Source organism: Nelumbo nucifera, chromosome 6 (genome assembly GCF_055504915.1).
Source record: "Nelumbo nucifera cultivar China Antique chromosome 6, China Antique-T2T, whole genome shotgun sequence".
NCBI lineage: Eukaryota > Viridiplantae > Streptophyta > Magnoliopsida > Proteales > Nelumbonaceae > Nelumbo > Nelumbo nucifera.
Genome location: NC_142654.1, coordinates 63,269,748 through 63,288,792, shown reverse-complemented (window position 1 = coordinate 63,288,792; position 19,045 = coordinate 63,269,748). Strand labels below are relative to the sequence as shown.

At 38.6% G+C, this 19,045-nt stretch overlaps 2 protein-coding genes across 2 annotated transcripts in view; both read right to left on the bottom strand.

Annotated features, from left to right (window-relative positions):
* Positions 1 to 284: 284 nt before the first annotated feature.
* On the bottom strand, positions 285 to 7,563 carry LOC104604358 (uncharacterized). Its single transcript, XM_010268661.3, has 2 exons — positions 7,063 to 7,563; positions 285 to 711 (listed from the first exon to the last, which is right to left on the bottom strand). The coding sequence occupies exons 1-2, from the start codon at positions 7,176 to 7,178 to the stop codon at positions 504 to 506; spliced, it is 324 nt and encodes a 107-aa protein (XP_010266963.1). The 5' UTR covers positions 7,179 to 7,563; the 3' UTR covers positions 285 to 503.
* Positions 7,564 to 12,129: 4,566 nt separating this feature from the next.
* Positions 12,130 to 19,045, bottom strand: part of LOC104604357 (protein S-acyltransferase 10) — a 31,230-nt gene continuing 24,314 nt past the window's right edge. Inside the window, exons 8-11 of the mRNA XM_010268660.3 lie at positions 14,798 to 14,884; positions 13,412 to 13,495; positions 13,067 to 13,132; positions 12,130 to 12,511 (exon numbers count right to left, since the gene is read on the bottom strand). Coding sequence (XP_010266962.1) covers positions 12,334 to 12,511; positions 13,067 to 13,132; positions 13,412 to 13,495; positions 14,798 to 14,884 — 415 coding nt within the window. The 3' untranslated portion in view covers positions 12,130 to 12,333. The remainder of the gene's footprint in view (positions 12,512 to 13,066; positions 13,133 to 13,411; positions 13,496 to 14,797; positions 14,885 to 19,045) is intronic.

Genomic DNA, 19,045 nt, shown 5'->3' with positions numbered 1-19,045 from the left:
GTTATAGGATATAAACCAGATGACCACCCAAATTACTACAAAACATCATATTGTTTGTTGGACAATATGATGAATTTATGATACTCCCAATCTTCTAAGCTTCAACTGCAGCCCCATGTGTTTACTTGATACTTAGTAAGTTGGGAAACGGTTTTGCCTTCCTTGCAGAAAGTAGATACACATACTTCTCAATTCGATACCATTAAAGGCATTGCAGTTGCGGTGGCATTCTAAGAACAGGCACTTTTGAAACATAACCCCCTTTTTTTTTTTCAGTGTGAACGTTTAGAAATTAGAACCCACTTTGTCCCTTGTTTCCATTTGTACTGAAACATAGAATCATGATTCATTATTCATGACTGAAATCCCTCCATGAACTTATATTTACTCTAAATACAAAAAAAGAACCACAAAAAGAAAGACGAGCCGCAGGGAATGCTCAAGAATTCAAACTTTACACAACAATTTTGGGTCGCTTTTCAGGGACCAAACTTTCCTAGGTTTTACATGGACAATGGCAGAAGCATTCTTCGCTTCTTTTTCCTGGCTAGTCTTACTTGCTTAGTTATTTTCATGCACACAAACAACAGCATTGCAACGCAAATCAAGCTAAAAGCAACTCTGACGTGCCTAAAATACAAAGAAACTGCGGAAAAAACCAACAAAGCAAGAACGACGAGTTCCCATATCACCCAGATCACAACATCCACCCTGTGTCCAACAAAAGCAAAACCACAACGTAAGCGTCATAAATATTAATTCAGAGATAATATAGCAAGTCTCTACACTACCTTTCCCTATCATTATTTCAAACCAAACACAGCCTTAAAAACATTATTATGCTATGGAAAAATTTTATGCATAAAAAATTAAAAACAGATACAGATGAATTCTTTATAAGTTGAAATCAAGATACATAAAAACTTTAATTCCAGCATTGAGAATGAACACCTCAGCGGCTCATGAGCTTGCAAAGTAGGCACTTAAGATGAATTAATGTAAGACGTGGTTGTATGATTGTCCTGATTTATCTCTGAAATTGTATGTAAAGAGATGGATAATGTAAATGTTTATGTTGATTGAATGGAATTAGCCTAAGGGCTGTTCAAAACAAAAATATTGAAGATGGAGACACCTGCTTATGATGATCTAGCATGTTTACCACATTGGACCATGAAACTGCTTAGTTTACATGGTTATGAACTTATGATGAGATGAAAAATGTCCTAAAGATGAATTAAAAGAAGAGAAGAATAAAGTATAATCCACAGCAGTTGTTAGTTCCCTTACAAAAAACATTTGAGGTCCTCCATTTAGCTAATGTTAAGTTGCTCAAACCTTCCAAAATTTGATATTCTAGCTAGAGCTAATAGATCCCTGGTTCATGGTGATCTAGGATGTTTTACTACATTGGATAATGAAACTGCTCAAATTCCAAGCAATGATACAATGAAATTTCTAAAGAGATGGAAATCAAATTACGGATAAACCAGGTCCTTAATATTTCATATCCTATGATTATACATTTTCTTTTCAAATTTGAACTCAAATTATTAGGACTTCAATCACCACTGCACCATAACATAATTGACTCCAAGGTACATCCCTCAAAATGCTAATAGTGAAAGCAAAAACAACAATACAGACTAGAAAATGTGTGGAAACAACATCAAAAGGCCAGGATGGCTACACCAAAGATGAGCCACATGCCCAAAAAAATAACTTTCTTAAGAGACCTTAATATCATTTTTTAGCTTTTCCATTTACACAAGAAATGAGTGGAGAATGATGCGAAAAAATATCAAAAGAAAGTAATTTGGCTAATCAATGTCATCTTCTCCTACCTTAGCCACTTCAAGTTCAAGGTAGAACAAGAAGAGAATGAGATCCATCTTACAGAAGGAGATCAAGTTGGAATACCCACAAGTTAAAAGAACATCTTGTTACAATAGAGACTAGCCTATGTCTCTCTTTCATTTAAATGATATTTTGACAAGGAGTTCCACCTTATCTATTGAATCTTGAATTAGTACTTAAATGAGATGGGTTCAAAAGGCATTCAGAGCACTTAACATGTTCTGAAGCTCTTCTTTTAGAATATCAAGCAATACATTGGAAATCAGAAATTATAAGCAAATATGGAGAGAATGCAGGTCAATCTACATTAAAATTCAAATTGAGACTTTTGCATTGCTTAGCAAGCACCTAATTAAAGATTTTTTCTGTTTTCTCCCCTCCATCAGGTCTTCCTTTAAGAAACCTACACTTTTATAATTCATAGATGGAAGTATTCAACCCACTAAGTTTCCATTTAGGCCCATTCGTTTTTCAAATGGTTAAAGGGGGGGAGGAGGAGGGTGAGGAGGAAATCGATTAATGGGATTGTGGTTCCCATTTACCGCTTTTCCCATGTTTATTTTGCACATTCATGTATGACCCATGAAAAAACATCTCCCAGGTGGGTAAGTAATTTTCCCACCTAGGGGAAAGGCTGACAAGACATGTTGGGACAATTTTGTCCATTCTAACAATGACCTTTTATAGATAAAAGAGTTATTGTATAATTTACTTGAGAATAAAAAAACACAGGTAATGCCCCTGATTTGAAGAGTTTACAGTACAAAGGACCTAGGTTCTTGCACAATGCCCCTTCAAAATGTAACAAAAGTTCAGACAAGCTCACCCAAGTTGCATCCCTAGTCCATGTAATTGCAGTGCAAATTCTTGTTGGCTTTTGCTTCAGGTTTCGCTTTGATTTGTTTGCTTAGGAGCAAAACGAAAAGTACAATGATGTGGTCTCTCCACTTAATAGTGCAAAAAATGGAGCCTTGCTACAAAAAAAAAAAAGCCTGCAAATCAGAAGTTCAGAACCAGGTGCAAATTTTGCACCAGGTCTGGACTTATGACTTAGTTTGGAAAGAGTACAAATACAAATATGTACAGTACAAATAGGTACAAAATAATACAAAATATAAGGTTTTGCACTCTACATATTTGTATTTGTACTCCTTCCAAACTGAGCCTATAGTACAAAACAAGTGGAGCCTTAAGTGAAAATAGGAAGGTAACATGAAACATTCTCCCACTTGTTCACTGGCAACCACCTGGGTTCAACATTTGTTTTTAAGAACAAGAAAAAAAGAGGAGCAGGAGCTAAGGAAAATATTGACAATTCGCAATAGAAGTCATGACTCTTCATTCACACAGTGCTTTTAGGGATGTGCCCAAATCTTTGTATTTTGCTTATGATACAATCTTTACACATAATCTTTTGAACAGATTTTGGGCAAGGAACTAATCCTCTAATCCCATTCTATAGCTACTCATTGTACATGGGTCTTCCATGATACACTTGTATGTTATGGCACTTTTGGCATTTCGCTACATGGCAACCAAGAGGGAAGGGGAACCCGAGAGCTCATTTTTTTGGAAGCCAGTTTAGGAGAGGTTTGCCAAAAAACTAGCCCTTTGGAAAAGAAACTATATCTCTCTAGGAGGAAGAATCACCCTGGTTAGAGCCACCCTTGGAAATCTACCCATTTATTTCTTATCCACTTTTTCATGTACCAGCAAGAATCTCAAGACTGATAGAAAAATATATGAGAAATTTCTTGTGGGTGGGACAAAAAGAAGGATCGTCTGGTTAAATGGGAATAGGTCTACAAGCCAAAGGAATTTGGGGGTTTAGGGTTAGGAAATATTGTTCTCAGAAATACTGCTCTCCTAGATAAATGGTTATGGAGGTTTCCATTTGAAAGAGACGGATTATGGCACAAAGTTATAGCAAGTATTCATGGTTAGGAAAGTAATGGATGGGATGCTAAACTCAATGCTCATTCAACTTCAGCTTCCCCTTGGAAAGAAATTCATAAGGTTTACCCTTTTTTCCTTAGCTCTACTCATTTTGATTTGGGAAGGGGTGATAAAATTCGGTTCTGGGAAGACCTTTGGGTAGGGGAATCTCCTTTGAAAGACTATTGCCCTGACCTTTTTTCCCTCTCTAACTTTAAAGATGCACTTATGTCCTTTTTGGGCACTCCCTCTCCCTCGGGCATCAACTAGGACTTGGGTTTTAGAAGAGCCTTAAGGGAAAACAAGTGTGCCTCTCTAGTTAACCATCTTAACATCTTGGAGACTTTAGTGTTTTAAAAGCACGAGGTGCAAAAAAAGCGCAAGGGCCATTTTGTGCTCAACTTCAGTGTTTTAACCCCATATTTACTCATGTTACTCAATCATACATTCTAATAAAAGATATTTTAAAAGACACTTAAAGTTATAAAACTTTTTTGTATAGGGATTAAGAACTTATGACCCTGATATGGACTTGTTTAGGCTTACCTCAAGGGGCTTGGTCGGGGATTCGAGAACAGAGCCCGCAGCACAGATTTAATATAAAAAATGCACAGATTTTCAAAAAGCACACGTCTGGGCTGAAGCACAAGGTGCACCAGACACATGCCTAGGCACACCAAGCATGTGCCTTTTGAAAATGTTGTGTCTGGGCCTAAGCAAGGCACATACCCTAAAATGTGCCTTGCATGTGTGCCTAGGTACACCTCAGGCGTGCCTTTTAAATTACCAGAAGACTTCTATTTTAGACCTTCTATCAAAAGATTCTAGAATCTGGGTTCCCTCACCGAATGGACTCTTCACTTGTTCCTCATTTTTCAAACCTTTAACCTTGTCTGCTTCACAGTGAAAGAAGTGTGGTCTAAGCTTATTCCACCAAAGGTTCAAGCTTTCTGCTGGAATCTTTCCTTGGAAAGGTTAACACTTGTGAAGTGCTACAAAAAACAAGGCATTTTTGTTGCCTCTCTCCTCATATGTGATTGTTGTGTAGGAAAAGTAGAGATACCCTACCCCGCCTATTAATCTCATGTTTCTTTGTTGCTCTTATATGGAAGTTTTTTGTGATCTTTTCGATTGCAGACGGATCCCTACCTAAGAGGTGGCAGACATTTTTAGGCCTAACTTCCCAAGGAAATCAAAGAAAAGAGGAAGGTTGATGTGGAGAGTTACTAAGGTTGCTACTATTTGGGTGGTTTGGGAGGAAAGGAATAACAAAACTTTTAATGGCAAAAGTAGAATCATGGAGGAGGTAGTTGAGACAATAAAAGTGAAGGTAGCATTTTGGATTAAAAATATGGAGTGCTTTCAGAGTTTCATAGTGACTATATTCTAAGGGCTTGGTAGGAGATAGCATAATCCTCTAGAGACAAAGACAGAATTAAAACGGAATGGAAACCCCCACAAGTAGTAAAGTTAAGCTGAATTTTGATGGAAGCTCTTTGGGTAATCCTGATATGGCAGGTATTGGTGTGGCAATCAGAAATTCGAAGGGCAGAATTATTGGCTCCACAAGGTCTCAGGTTAGCTAGGCAACCATTGGTGTGGCTAACTCCATAGAAGCTGAACTATTGGCTCTACAAGGTCTCAGGTTAGCTAAGCAATTGGGCCTCAGACAAGTGGAGGTGGAAGGGGACTCAAAAGTAATAATCTCTTGGGCAAGAAGTAACAAACATATTCCATGGACTCTCAAGAATGCTTACAGGGAAATAGAAAGGACTGCAAGAGAGCTTGATGCTGAATTCAAATGGGTTAGAAGGAGCGTAAATGGGCTGATGTTATGGTCATCAAATTGTTTTGGGCATCTTTGTAACATAGTATTGGTTTTAGAGCTGATGTTATGGTCATCAAACTAAACTTGATGTTTCTCACATATTATTAATATAATCAACATTTTCATTGATAAAAATGATATAATTATAAATGAACATATTTGTGTGAATCTAAAAGTAAGCCCAGGTATATGATAGAAATACACTAGGATGGTTTGGTTATGTGCATGGAAGACAATCTAGAAGGATCTAGAAGAACCATGCAATGAGAAAAAGAAAAATGTCAGATAAAAGTGATCCCTCAAGAGTCCATAGAGTGTCAATGCTTAACACATGCCTGACACAAACACTTCATTTATTTAGGAGATCCATGCAACAAAGATGCCACTGAATAAAGTGAAATGGTAGAAAGGAATTAACGTAACCAACCCCATTATGGTCAGGATAAAGCTTTGTTAAGTTGATTTGAATTGAATATACGACACATGCAGTAGTGTTCCATATTCCAACCTCTGCAGTTCAATACTTAACATAGCACTTTCTACTGCCCATGAGACCATGACTGATTTAACAATCTCTTCCAAATTATTCAAGTGAATCAATTAACGATGGTCAAATATCTCAATCAAACTTTCCTCAACTTCACCTTCCAACCTCCACACTGACCACCTAACTAATCCATGTTTCACATTCTCTTCCATATGCAAATATCCTGCAAGGTTAGGGTTTCTACTCTGATTTGTGGAAATTAATGCTCGAATATACTTCTATATTTTGATACAGAAAAGTCACTCACGAGTGTTCTATATCTAATGGAAAAAGAAAACATCTTCCTAAACACCAGGCGGTATCTTCCCTTAGGTGGAATGCATAATTCAGATTCAGACTTTCTTTAACAAACTCCCTTAAGTCCATTGTTTGACAGACAAGATGTTAAATCAAACAAGAGCAGCGATAAATCAAACAACAACCAACCCAAGAGATAATTTGACAGAACATTGGCAAGGATAACTTGAAATTACACCCACAACTTTCAACATATTAGATTTTCCAAACCAGGAGATGAGATGGGTGAAAATTATTTATGCGTTATTCAACATACTTTCATGTTTTCATTTTCTTTTAATTTTTTCCTTTTTCCCGTTCTTTTTCGGAATTCATTTCAAGCTAAATGAAACGCTTCCAATTCGATGGAAATTAAAAAAAAAAAATCAAATCTAGCGGATCTGAAATTTTTACTGTTGCTTCTGCAGAACCCACTAAAAACAGAAAAAAAAAATCACAACAAAGTTAAACGCGCATAAACCCTAGATGATCCATCAAATGACAACAATATAAAATTTCAGAAACGAAGAGTTCTGGAATTAAGAAAATACAACAGAAGCGAGAAAAACGAAACCCTGTTATTGAGAACTTCAACTTTATTTTAAAACCGAAGAGTTACCTGGAATTCGAACTAAGATTCGCGGTGGAGGAGAAAAAAGAAATAGAAGCCCAATCGTGTTTCGACCGAATCTGGTACTCCCTGAGCTGTTCCGCTAGATTCGAACGCGTGATCATGGCTTCCTCTCTCTCTCTCTCTCTTTCTGTCCACGTAGAAATCAAACAGGAATTTTTCTGTATCAGAGGCCTGAGATCATAGTAACAAAGGGTTTCTGCCTTGCTGGTAGGATCGAAGAAAAAAGAGAAGTCAGGAGGGAGAAGTTGGAGAAGGGAGAGGGAACAAGAGAAGCAGCAAATGATCTCTCTCTCTCTCTCCTCTCGTTCTTCTCTCACTCTTCTCTCTCCCTGGAATTTTGAACTTAAATAGTGAGGTTGTGAAGAGTTGCGTGGAATCTCTTGTTAGTAATTAGAAGCTTTACGATGCCTTGGACGAAGCCGGATTCAGCCAGTGCAAGCTCCATTCGAAAGGTTGTAAAGGCTGTTCGAACGAGACCGGATCTCTTCCTCACACAGGGCGCCTCATTCGCGCCTTAGATGCACATCGTACCATGCATTGGGAACATCTTCCGTAACTATAAGTTATTAGATGTTCCCAATGCACGGTAGAACGGTGTTCCACCGTTCCTGTTGTAAGGAGTAGATCCCGTTCCTGTTGGAACGGTGTTCGACCTCATCTATCAAACTCACATGAAATTTGTAGAATATATAAAAGGCATTTTACAACGTCAATTGTTTTTACTGTCGATGCTATGCAATCTGGATATTTTATTGATAGAACACCATAGCTGTACATTGAGAATATCTCTCCATGAATAATATAGCATGAAAACACGGAAATGTTTTCAATGTGCTACTGTAGTGATGTGTGGTAGGGTTCTTGTGAGTAGAAAATCTGAACACACTGCCTTCTTGGTTTTGAAAACAAATCAAAATCATTTTATTTGGAAACAAATTGTTTCTTAAAATAAAAACAAAGAAAATTTGTTCTTGATTGTGTATATATTTTTCATTCTTTTATGCCTCAAATATGTACTTTTCAAATTGAAACCAAAAATACGCTTTTAAATTTATAATTTTGAAACATATTTTCATATTGTTATTTAAAATCATGTTTCATAAATCATATAATTTTTACACCTTAACATTCTTCTTTCTAATTACAACCTTATCTAATTTAGGGATATTCATAGGTCAGTTTGGTTCAATGTAGGCTTTAGCCAATCAAATAGACTTGATCAGGTTAAGGAATTAGTCATCCAAAAGACCAAAACCAACTGATCACTGGTGAAAACTGGCCAACTCGAGTTGTATCAGTTTGGATCGATTTAGCGGTTTGGTCAATTAGTTCAAAATATTTAAATTTAAATTAAAAATTGCAACAATATTATTAAAAAATTAAATTTAAAAATATACATTTACAATATAAAATATTTTAAACTAGGAAATATAAGAATTTTTCCACTTTTCCATATTAAAAATTTTAAATTTAAAATATAAAATACTAATGTATATCTATGGTTAAATTGGATCAGTTTTGGATAGTTTATACATGGCCAAACCAAAATTGACTCAACAAAAAATAGTTGGTTTTGTTGATTTGCTTGGTTTCCTCTGAACTGATGAAACTGATCTAATTTAGTAATTCACTAGTTGGATAAAAATAAGAAAATGAAATCTACCTTTCCCGTCATTTCCTCATTTTGGAATTTTTTTGGTTAAAACTCATTTTGAAATTCTACTCTTAAGATTTACCAACGAAAAAAATTTGAATAGAAGTATATCCAAATTTGTTTCAATAAGATATCCATGATATTTGAATCCGATGGATTTATAAAATTACGATTCACGTTTGATCCAATAAATTATCGGATATTCAATTCAAAACCGAACAATATAAATGATGTTGCTCTCATCATCTGAGATTGTAAGATTGTTCCGCTGTGATGGTGGCAAGAAACTTATAGAAGGGAGAAGATTTGAGAGAGCGAAAGAGTGAGCAAGACAAAGGGAAGTGACTGGTTTTTCCCTCTAGCTCTCCTAACTTCAAGAAACAATTTTCCTTTGGTTAGGTTTGGAAATGGGTAGAGAGGGAGTGGGAGAAGTTTTTCTTTTCTTTTGTCTTTTTTCTTCTTCTTTTTTTTTTGATATTTCAACATAACACACTAACTTTTCAGCATAGGTGAAAATAGCGGGACTCCAACCAGCGTTTTTACTGGAATTACCCAGCTAATATGCCAACCAAGTTGTCTTATTTTCTTATTTAATACATGGGAAATTTTGTCCCAAAAGAATTTTCTTTCCCCCACTCACTGGTATCGATATTACTAATCGAATGGGACCATAAAGTTTCATAAAAAAACGAGATACAAAATGAATTGATTTGGGTCAATCCAAAGCCAATCTGATTATTAAATGAATCCTATATTTAGGATCTGCTTGGTTCGAGGGAATAGGACTCTAGAATCAGAATTGGAATGGGTCATTCGTTTCCTGATGTTTGGTTGACGGGAATGGGAATGAGCAGGCGGAATGCCATTCCCCCATATGAGGGAATGGCCCTTCTCGACCCCCTCCTCCGGAATGCGATTCTCATTCCGCTATTTAGTTTCCGTTTTTCTTTTTGGACAAAAACCCCCTCCAATCCAACCTACAATTGAGTTGCCACTTCCTCTATTATTCCTTGTCGTTGCCACTTCCTCCTCCTCCTTCCTCCAAATCAGCTACCACTTTTCTTGTTGTTTGTGTCGTCTACTCAAGCTTTTGCTTCTATTTCTGATCTGCTCCCTCTGAAACTGCAACTCATTTGCTCGAGCTTTTCTTGCTATTTGCGTCGTCTGCCGGAGCTTTTGCTTCTGCTCCCTCTGCAACTGTAACTCATCTGTTCGAGCTTTTCTTGTTGTTTGTTTCGTCTCCCTTGCCATTCCAAACAGATGCAATGCAGCACAGGTATTGGAAGAAACGTATATCAGAGAGAGAGAAACTGTGTACGATGAGTGTGCTTTATGTGTCAATGTGTGTACGAAGAAAAGCTCACTCTTCTAAGAAGGCTACTCTATGCTCTTCTAAAAGAAGGCTACTCTATTCTCCTGGGTTTTTCATTCGTACGTGATAGCGTCTCTCCCTTCATTACTTCAGTATCCACCTGCGCTTTCTTCTTTATTAGTGAGATTGCCCCACCCAAATCCCTATGTCTGATCTTATACATGCATCCCAAGCTTCCCCACAAAGTGAGCCAATGTTCTACTCGTTTCACCCACTTTTAAAAGATTAGAAAAAACAGAGATAATAATAAAGTGGGCCTCTATTTTGCTCGTTTCACCCGCTTTTAAAAGGTTAAAAAAAACAGAGATAGTAGAAATTGTTGTAATTTCTGCATTTTTTTACAAAATTTCTACATTTTTTTGTAATTTTTGCAAAATTTGAGTATTTTCATGCATTTTTTGAATTTTTTATAAAATTATTATAATTTCTGTATTTTCCTGCAAAATTTCTGCAAAATTTCTGCAATTTCTGCATTTTTTGTTTTTTATTTTTATTAGGGGCAAAATTGAAAATCATGGTTGATTCCGATTCCAGCCTCTTCATGAACCAAGAAGCATCAATCGGAATCTGATTCCGATTCTTGTCTGAACCAAACAGGTAGGGGGAATAGATCATTCCGATTCCGATTCTAAGGGATTCCGATTCTTACCACTAACCAAACGGACCCTTAGATTTGAATTCGATTATTATCAACTATTAGACCATATCAATATTCATCCATTTGTAGCCCTAAATGTGGCCATATTTTATTAAACAAATTGCCATATGTATCCTCAAGCTACCGGTTCATGATGGGATTGTCCATTAGTCACTTTGGCCGTCTGCTTCAGCCTCTTTGATTCTTTGAAAAGTTAACCCTAAAGTGTTTAAATGCATGGTTTTTGAACAGCCATTGGCCCTGAAATTCGAACCATTCAGCCCAAAAACTGGTCAAGTAACCAGTTTCGTTTCACCGGTTCACCCTTGAATTGTCTTTTTACCAATAACCATTGACCTAGAGTTTTAGTCAGCAAGCCACTTATTCAGGCAGTTGAATCGTCAACCCATTTGACCTAGATAAAGGTTTTTAGCCGTTTTTTTAATTATTTTTTTATTTTCTTAAATTACAATGGGTCGTCCATTCAGACCAGACGGTCAAATCACTAACCCAGACCAGAGCATTTCCAGTTCCAGGTTGATTTTTAAAATATTGTTTCAAAGTAGTTGAATCAGCTTAGCTAAATCTTCATATCAACCCTCCCAAACAAGCACTCCGCTAAGCTGGTTCAGCTGCTTTGAAATTCTCCAGATAAGCTATTCAGAGATGCTGAAGCAGACAGTCCTTCAAATGACTGGCTGACGGCAGATTTGGGCTCCTTGCTTTTTCACCAAACATAGGTTATATATAAGCTGTCCATATGGGCCCCACCTCATAAAGCCAGAAGCCATTGCACTTCAACCGTCTATTTGGGAGGACTTTTACGCAGCAGCTTCTAACTTTGCAAGGTAGGACTGACCCAAACGACATAAGAAACGTTTGTGTTTGGTGAAAACCCTGGAAAGCCATAAATAATTATGCCAAGAACATGGCATTCCTCTTGAGCTCTCCAATACAGCTCAATGAAAACAGTTCAACCAATACTTCAGCCCCCCAAACGGGCCCTTAATTGCATGAAAATAGGGGGTGCAAGTCCGGCCAGATTAGATCAGATTGAGGTCAACAGCCAATCCTAATCCAATACAAGTTGTTGCACCCCCCAACCTAACCCTAACCCTAACCCAATGCAACAACTTCAGGCTTCAACCCAACCCAACCTGGACCAACCTAATCCAAGTTGCATCCCTGTTTGAAATCGGAACAAACAACAATGTGATCGACCAAAGCCATTTTTCCCATTTGCACAAATTACTATCGGGAAACTTACCCATTAAAATTATTATCCGGTATAATATCTATATCCTTTCTCAGTTTCTCTCTCTCTCCCCCGCCCCCCCCCCCCCCCTCCCCCCTCCCTCCCTCCCTCCCTCCGCCTTCTGCTTCCAAGACTTACTGCAGAAATTTTCTATTAAAAAGAAAGGTACCCTTCAAAAGCCTACAAAACCCAAAAAATAGTCGATACAGATATGGAATGAGATTAACGAAAGGAGAGCAAAATCAGAAGAGAAAGAAAGAAAGCAAAGGCATGATTCCAAAATCAGCGTATGCAAATTATAAAAAAATAAAATAAAAAGAATACAAAAGCCCAAAATATTAGCAACAACGACAACATAAAACATCCAAGCATGTATACGGTCTTGACTTGGCTTCGAGTTCCTGAGAGGTGGGCAATGGTTCCATGACATATATGCTTCTTCTTGGATCACAACAGAAATTATACAGATTCCTACAGATGCCTTTACTGAAGGGGTAAACCCTTTCCGGAATCCCTCTGCAAACCAAAGGAAGATTTTAGTTAGCAACATTGAAAGACAACCATTTAATGCTTTTAGACAGTTAGAGATGAAAAACCTAAATTACTGGAACAAGTTGGCAAAGTGAAGCAACCAAGCCAATTGATCTATCCGCGGACAGTAGGTGAACAAACATGAACAACCATCTAAGTCAACTGTCAGCTTTTGGTGTTAAAAATAATGTGCCAAAGAATGATTCCTTTATGTTAACTGTCAAGAATATCAAATCAAAGGGACTCTATCCCAATGCATTAAGTGGACAGGAGAATGGAGACCAACAATTACATGTTCCATTTACATGCCAATTTGAATAACCCCATCCCTTGTCCTGCTAAGCCGCTGTGATTTAACTACTCTGTATAAATGTTGGGTGATTTTCAGAGTAACATGGAAAATTATGGAAGAGCTTAAATGAAAAGAATAGTTAGTTAAAGTCCAAGTCAAGACACCTCAAGCCTTGTTCATCTGGTGATAAATGACAAATTTTAATGATTAAGCACCCACACTTACAGAATAGTATTGTTAAGACTAACCTTAAATACGGGATTCGCCGTCGTCTTACGAGTTCATAAGTAGTCTGGTTTGTGAGGACAAGATAGCTGTAGGATGACAAAGTCAAGATTAGCTAGATGTTGGATTATTGGGGGTTCAACTTATACAGAAAAAGGAAACCATTAAGAATATGTATGCCCTTCCACCACTAATCAAAAAAAGAAAGCATGTCTTTCCACCTCAGTTGATAAAATGGAGAAAAAAACAGTGCAGTAAATAAAGAGAATGAAAGCAATTATTGTCTAATGCATTTGACTAATAAAAATGGCCCTAGAAATATAAAATTAAATTGCAGTTTCATTCATACGAAACAGAATTAATCTTACCTATGGAAAAGAAGCAGCAGGAGCAAAAAGATAAGACAAATGGACAATGCAACCAAAAGCAATATCATGATGCCATCTTTCCACCTGATAATGCATTTCATTCTGAAATTAAAAAGAATGTTATAGAGGAACCAACAAAAGATTGTGTTAAATATTAAAGATCTAAATATGATTAACTGGATAAAAAAGTAAAAACAAGATGGTGGTGCCTGCCAATATCAATCTAAAATCATAATTATGGCATTTTACACCTTAGGAACCTCATCTTCCTTTTAGTTATCTCATTTATAGCACCATCAATTATTACACTTAGCATTAACTCAGCCTCAAAATTTCCGTAGCCAGACCTTGCCAAGATTATCATCTAAGCCTTGTCTATATTGGGTCAGCTACATGAATCCTGTTTTGCCATTCCATTCTATTTAGTGCCATATCCATTGTTATGAGCACATAAATCATTTTTTACTATTTCAACCCATGTCCTTTTTGGTCTGCCCCTAGATTAAGATGATCTTCTATGCACATGACCATATCATCTTAGTCTACTTACTCACACATTATTACCTATTAGAGCTACTCATAGGTTCCTTCCAATGAATTCATTTTCTGACATTGTCCTTTCTAGTTTCTCCACTCATCCATTTCAGCATACACATCTCTGCCTCACTCATTTTCTGGACATGTTGTTTCTTGACTGGCCAGACTTTTCCAAGATATTCTAACCATAGCTCACTAACTTAGAGAAATTGATTAAGAAGTTTAGGAGAAGAATTATGGCACCATTGGGTTCAACTAAGGAGTTCTTTCAATCCAGAAGGTTTAAACCCCAATTCTGCTACACCAGTAGTGGCTATAAATTTCTGTGTAAAAAGCATTTAATCAGTTCATTTTAACGCCATTAGGAAATTAATGAGCCCAATTTAGACAAGTTATTCTGGACTCTTTGTCACCTTAATAGGGAGCTATATCTTTGGCCAGAAAAGTGAACATCTTCTTCAAATAAGTTTTAAGATTAATGGCCAGAAGTGTGATCATATTCTCATTCTAAGGGGAGGTAACATCTTGTGTCTCCTTTTAGGGTGATTGTACACTTTCTTCTCTTCGTAATAAAATTACCACTCATTTATCAAAAAAAAAAAAAAACTCTCTTGTCAATTCAATGGGGACCAGCCTTGTCAGGTTAGCCTATGTGTTGAGTCTGTTAACTAGTGTTCTAGGTCTCATACTTCTCCTGGTTTGGGGAAACTATTGAATTTTACCTGTCTTTCTCATGATAAATGGGTTCCATTTGGTTATATAATTCATCCAACAGGTAGTATGTTACTTTTGCAATGACGTAACGAAGCGATACTCGCTTGTATATTAGATAGAATCAGAGCAATGTACCATGCCCTTGCAATATTGGCCTTCAAATAAGTGATGTATAAGATTCCAGTCCAGATGCACAATGTTGTTTCTTCAGCAATGTACCACCTGAAATTAAGTTCGTAAAAATAAAAAAAGAAGAGGTTACTGATAAAAACAATACATTAGAAAGATAGGTAAATATCATGTAGAATTTGTAAAGATTGATTTGTTTCATGATTGAGTTAGGTTCTGCATGGCCATATGTTTACTATATAAAATCTAACGCTCAACCAGGAAATGAGAGGTAACAAAGGGCCAACATCTTGAGACATCTCCCTCTACAGCAAAGTATCTCTTATCTTATATGTTTTAATTATTCATAAAAAAAAGTTGCATATTTCTTTTTATAAATAACCTTTCAGTTTACTAATTACGGAACATAAAGAGTACATATGTACAAGACCCTTTAGAGAGAGAGAGAAACTACTATCTCTCGTTTTTCTTTTTAATTACAATTGTTCTCACAACATTTGAATTCTCCCCATCCCTTGCTTTGTTAATTCATCTGCCATGCTATTGGCAACCCTCAGCACCTAGGGGTGCAAATGGATCGAATCATGATCCCATCCGAAATCCGATCCTATTTTGTCAGGTTTGGATATCCCCCTTTTGGATGGATCGGATCGGATAAGAGGATCATCGAATTCGAATCACCCCTATATATATATATATATGATGAAAATAGTTGAAAAAAACTTGAATTTTTTTGCTTTTTTTTATATAAACTGTTAGATTTTCTTTTCCTTTTAATAATTTATTAATTTTTTTAAAAAATTAAATCGGATTGGATTAGATTCAGATATCCAACAACCTTAATGGATTTGGATTTGAATCAATGTTTGTAAGATCCGACCAAATCTTTGGATTGGATTCGGATATACCTGATTCAAATCCAATCCAATCCATTTGCATCCCCATGGCACCCATATGATTTTCACTTCAACGTCACGAGTCAACATCTGAATTTTTTCATTCATTTACTATAAGCAAAGAAAGTAGAAGTTTAAGGTGTGTATGTTAAGAACAAGAGGGGTGAGTAGACATACTGGTGGAAGAATGAGGGGGAACTCTCAAGGTTTGGAAGGAGCATTCTAATACAATGCAACAAATATGCACCATATCAGCAACCCACATAAGAAAATTCAAGGGTCCCTATTCTACTTTAAAATCTATAGAGATAATAACCAAGTCCTATAATCCTATTTTGACCTCTCATGACAGTTGTGTTGTAAATGGAAATTAAGGTGATGACATCCTTTATTTACTGTGAGGTTGGCCTCTTCCTTTTTGGAATTAAGATGTCAAATAGGTATTGGGATTTCTCTTCACTAAAAAGTTAAATTGTGAATAGGCAAGAAAGCTGTGGGTTTTTACTTATTTAAGCAATAATATTTTCTTCTTGAGATAAGTGGTTGCATTTCTCCTTGAGATTAAAAGAAAATATGAAGAACATAAAAGAAGAACAAAGCCTAAGGGAGGTCAACTACAATTCACAACAGAAGCTTACTTCTAAGGCATAAGAACACCTTGATGCATATGATCTCTTAATGTCACATAATTAGCAAGAAAATCTGTTATAGCCAAGGCTAAACATGAGTTCATGGCAAAGCCACATGTTGTGGACGCATTCGTGGGGAGGACATACAGCCGCTGGCAGCAGCAGTAAGGAGGGGCCCACAGGGCGGCAGCTTATCTTATCAGCTCTCAGCTTATCTTATCTTATCCTTAGTAGTTTCCCTTATCTTACTTTATCTATTAGGAGTTTGTTATCTATTAGAAGTAGGAGTTTGATTGATCTTAGAGTTTGATTTATCTTAGCCTTATCTGTAAGTAGTCGAATTTTACAGGGAGTCCTCCTACAGAGAGGATTCTCACCTCTTGTAATCTCCTATTTAAGGAGCTGCGAATTGAGAATAAAGGCATTCAGTTTTCAGTCAAAGAAAGGAGTAAGGAGAGTTGGGGTGATCTCTTGAACAAATCACCTCTAGGTCGCCACAATAGGGTCTGCACGCAAAGGGAGGGGCAAGGGGAAGCTAGAGGTTCTCCCCGTGGACCGACCCGTGACGAGATCCTACGCCCGGGCTCATAACATTTTGGTATCAGAGCCAAACGTCATGGGCAATATGGAGCAGCTATCATCCAGGGTCCACGACTTGGAACACCAACTCATGGAGAACCATGCGGAAGTGAGAGAAGTCAAGGAAGATGTCCGAGAGCTTCGTCGCCCACTCGAGTCGTATTTCTCCACTAGGGAGAGGAGCCCTGAAGGGGCGACCACCACCCACAGCCGCCGACCAGATTTGGCGGAGGCATCCGGTGAGCGACAGATCGCCACCCCAACAGCGGCGGTCATACCCAAGTATAGTAGGCTGGAGTTTCCTTCCTACAGCGGCAGCGGCGACCCACTAGGATGGTTGTACCACTGCGAACAAATCTTTCGCAATCAGCGCACGGAAGAAAGGGATAAGGTCAGTTTGGCCGCATTTCATTTGACAAAAGAAGCACAGCTCTGTTTCTACCGAGTAGAGCAAGAGGAACCAGGACTCAGCTGGGACCAATTCAAGTCCTACTGCCTCCTCTGGTTCGGGCCCCCATTGACAAGCAACCCATTGGGAGAGTTAATTAACCTCAAGCAAACTGGGACCGTAGCCGAGTACCAACGGCAATTTCAGACCGTTCTCGCCAGAGCCTCCTCAGTACGCCCAGATTAGCAGGTGGATATGTTCACCGCTGGATTAGCCGAGCCCCTAAGAGTCGATGTGGAAATGCAGAGCCCTCCCAACCTGGTCATCGCCATGAACCTAGCCCGCGCTTTCGAGCGCAAGCTACAGATCAGCCGAGGATCTTTCAGCATGGGGCGTTCAGTGACTTCATGGACAAACCCGAAATTGACTGGAGGGGGGCCTTCTTTGGTAGCCAACAGGGAACAAAAGCTCCACGCAGGTAACACTTCCAGATCGGCATCCAGCATAGGAAGCAGCATGACGGCACCTCCCATCAAACGCTTATCTAGAGCTGAGATGGCAGAGCGCCGGGCAAGAGGGCAATGCTTCAACTGCGACGAGCTGTACTCAGTCGGGCACCGATGCAAGCGGCTATTCTGTCTCCTGGTAGATGAACTGGAGGAAGATGAGGAGGAACCCACAGCATTAGAAGCCGAGATCTCCCTCCACGCCATCACCGGGATAAGGAACTCTCAAACCATGCAGCTACGGGCACAGGTGGCAGGGAAACCAGTACGTATTCTTGTGGACTCGGGAAGCACGCACAATTTTGTCAGCGAGCAAGCGGCACTTCAACTAAAACTACCGGTGGAAAGCAGACCGCAACTACAGGTAGCCGTCGCAAATGGGGAGAGAGTTCGGAGCCCTGGAATCTGTAGGAACATCCAAATACAGGTCGAATCCGAACCCTTCTCCGCTGATTTATTTGTGCTGCCCTTGGACGAGTTTGATATCATGCTTGGAGTTAAGTGGCTCATCACTCTAGGCCCTATCCTATGGGACTTCAGTGCCCTAACCATGTCTTTCCACCTGAATGGAAAACAAGTCACCTGGCAGGGAACCAGGGTAAAGACAAAAAGACCGCAAGTGCATACTCTCCATGGCGAAACCATGCACACCGCAGAGATGGAGAGACTTCTCACCGACTTCCCGGACGTGTTTCAAGAACCCAAGGGACTCCCACCTGCCCGATCGAGTGACCATCGGATTCCTTTAATACCAGGTTCAGAACCCGTCGTCGTCCGGCCATACCGCTACCCGCATTTGCAAAAAGATGAGATAGAGAAACAGTGTGCGGAAATGCTGAAACAAGGAATCATCCGCCCCAGCCGCTCCCCCTTCTCTTCGTCGGTTTTATTGGTACCAAAGCAAGACAGCACCTGGAGGTTTTGTGTGGATTACAGAGAACTCAACAACAGAACCGTCAAGGACAAATTTCCGATTCCCGTGGTAGACGAACTACTGGATGAACTCAACGGGTCTCAGTACTTCTCGAAGCTAGATCTCAGATCAGGATACTTTCAGGTTCGGATGGCCCCCGAGGATGTGGAAAAAACAGCCTTCCGAACGCATCATGGCCACTTCGAATTTCTAGTCATGCCATTCAGCCTCACCAACACTCCATCCACATTTCAGTCGTTGATGAACGAGGTATTTCGGCCCCACCTTCGCAGATTCGTCCTAGTATTCTTTGACGACATTCTGGTTTACAGTTCATCATGGG

Excerpts from the sequence above, each read along its gene's own strand:
- LOC104604358 (XM_010268661.3), bottom strand. The coding sequence starts at position 7,178 with ATGATCACGCGTTCGAATCTAGCGGAACAGCTCAGGGAGTACCAGATT. Across the intron at positions 712-7,062 it reads AATCTTAGTTCGAATTCCAG|GGTGGATGTTGTGATCTGGG; the intron begins GTAACTCTTCGG and ends TGTTGGACACAG.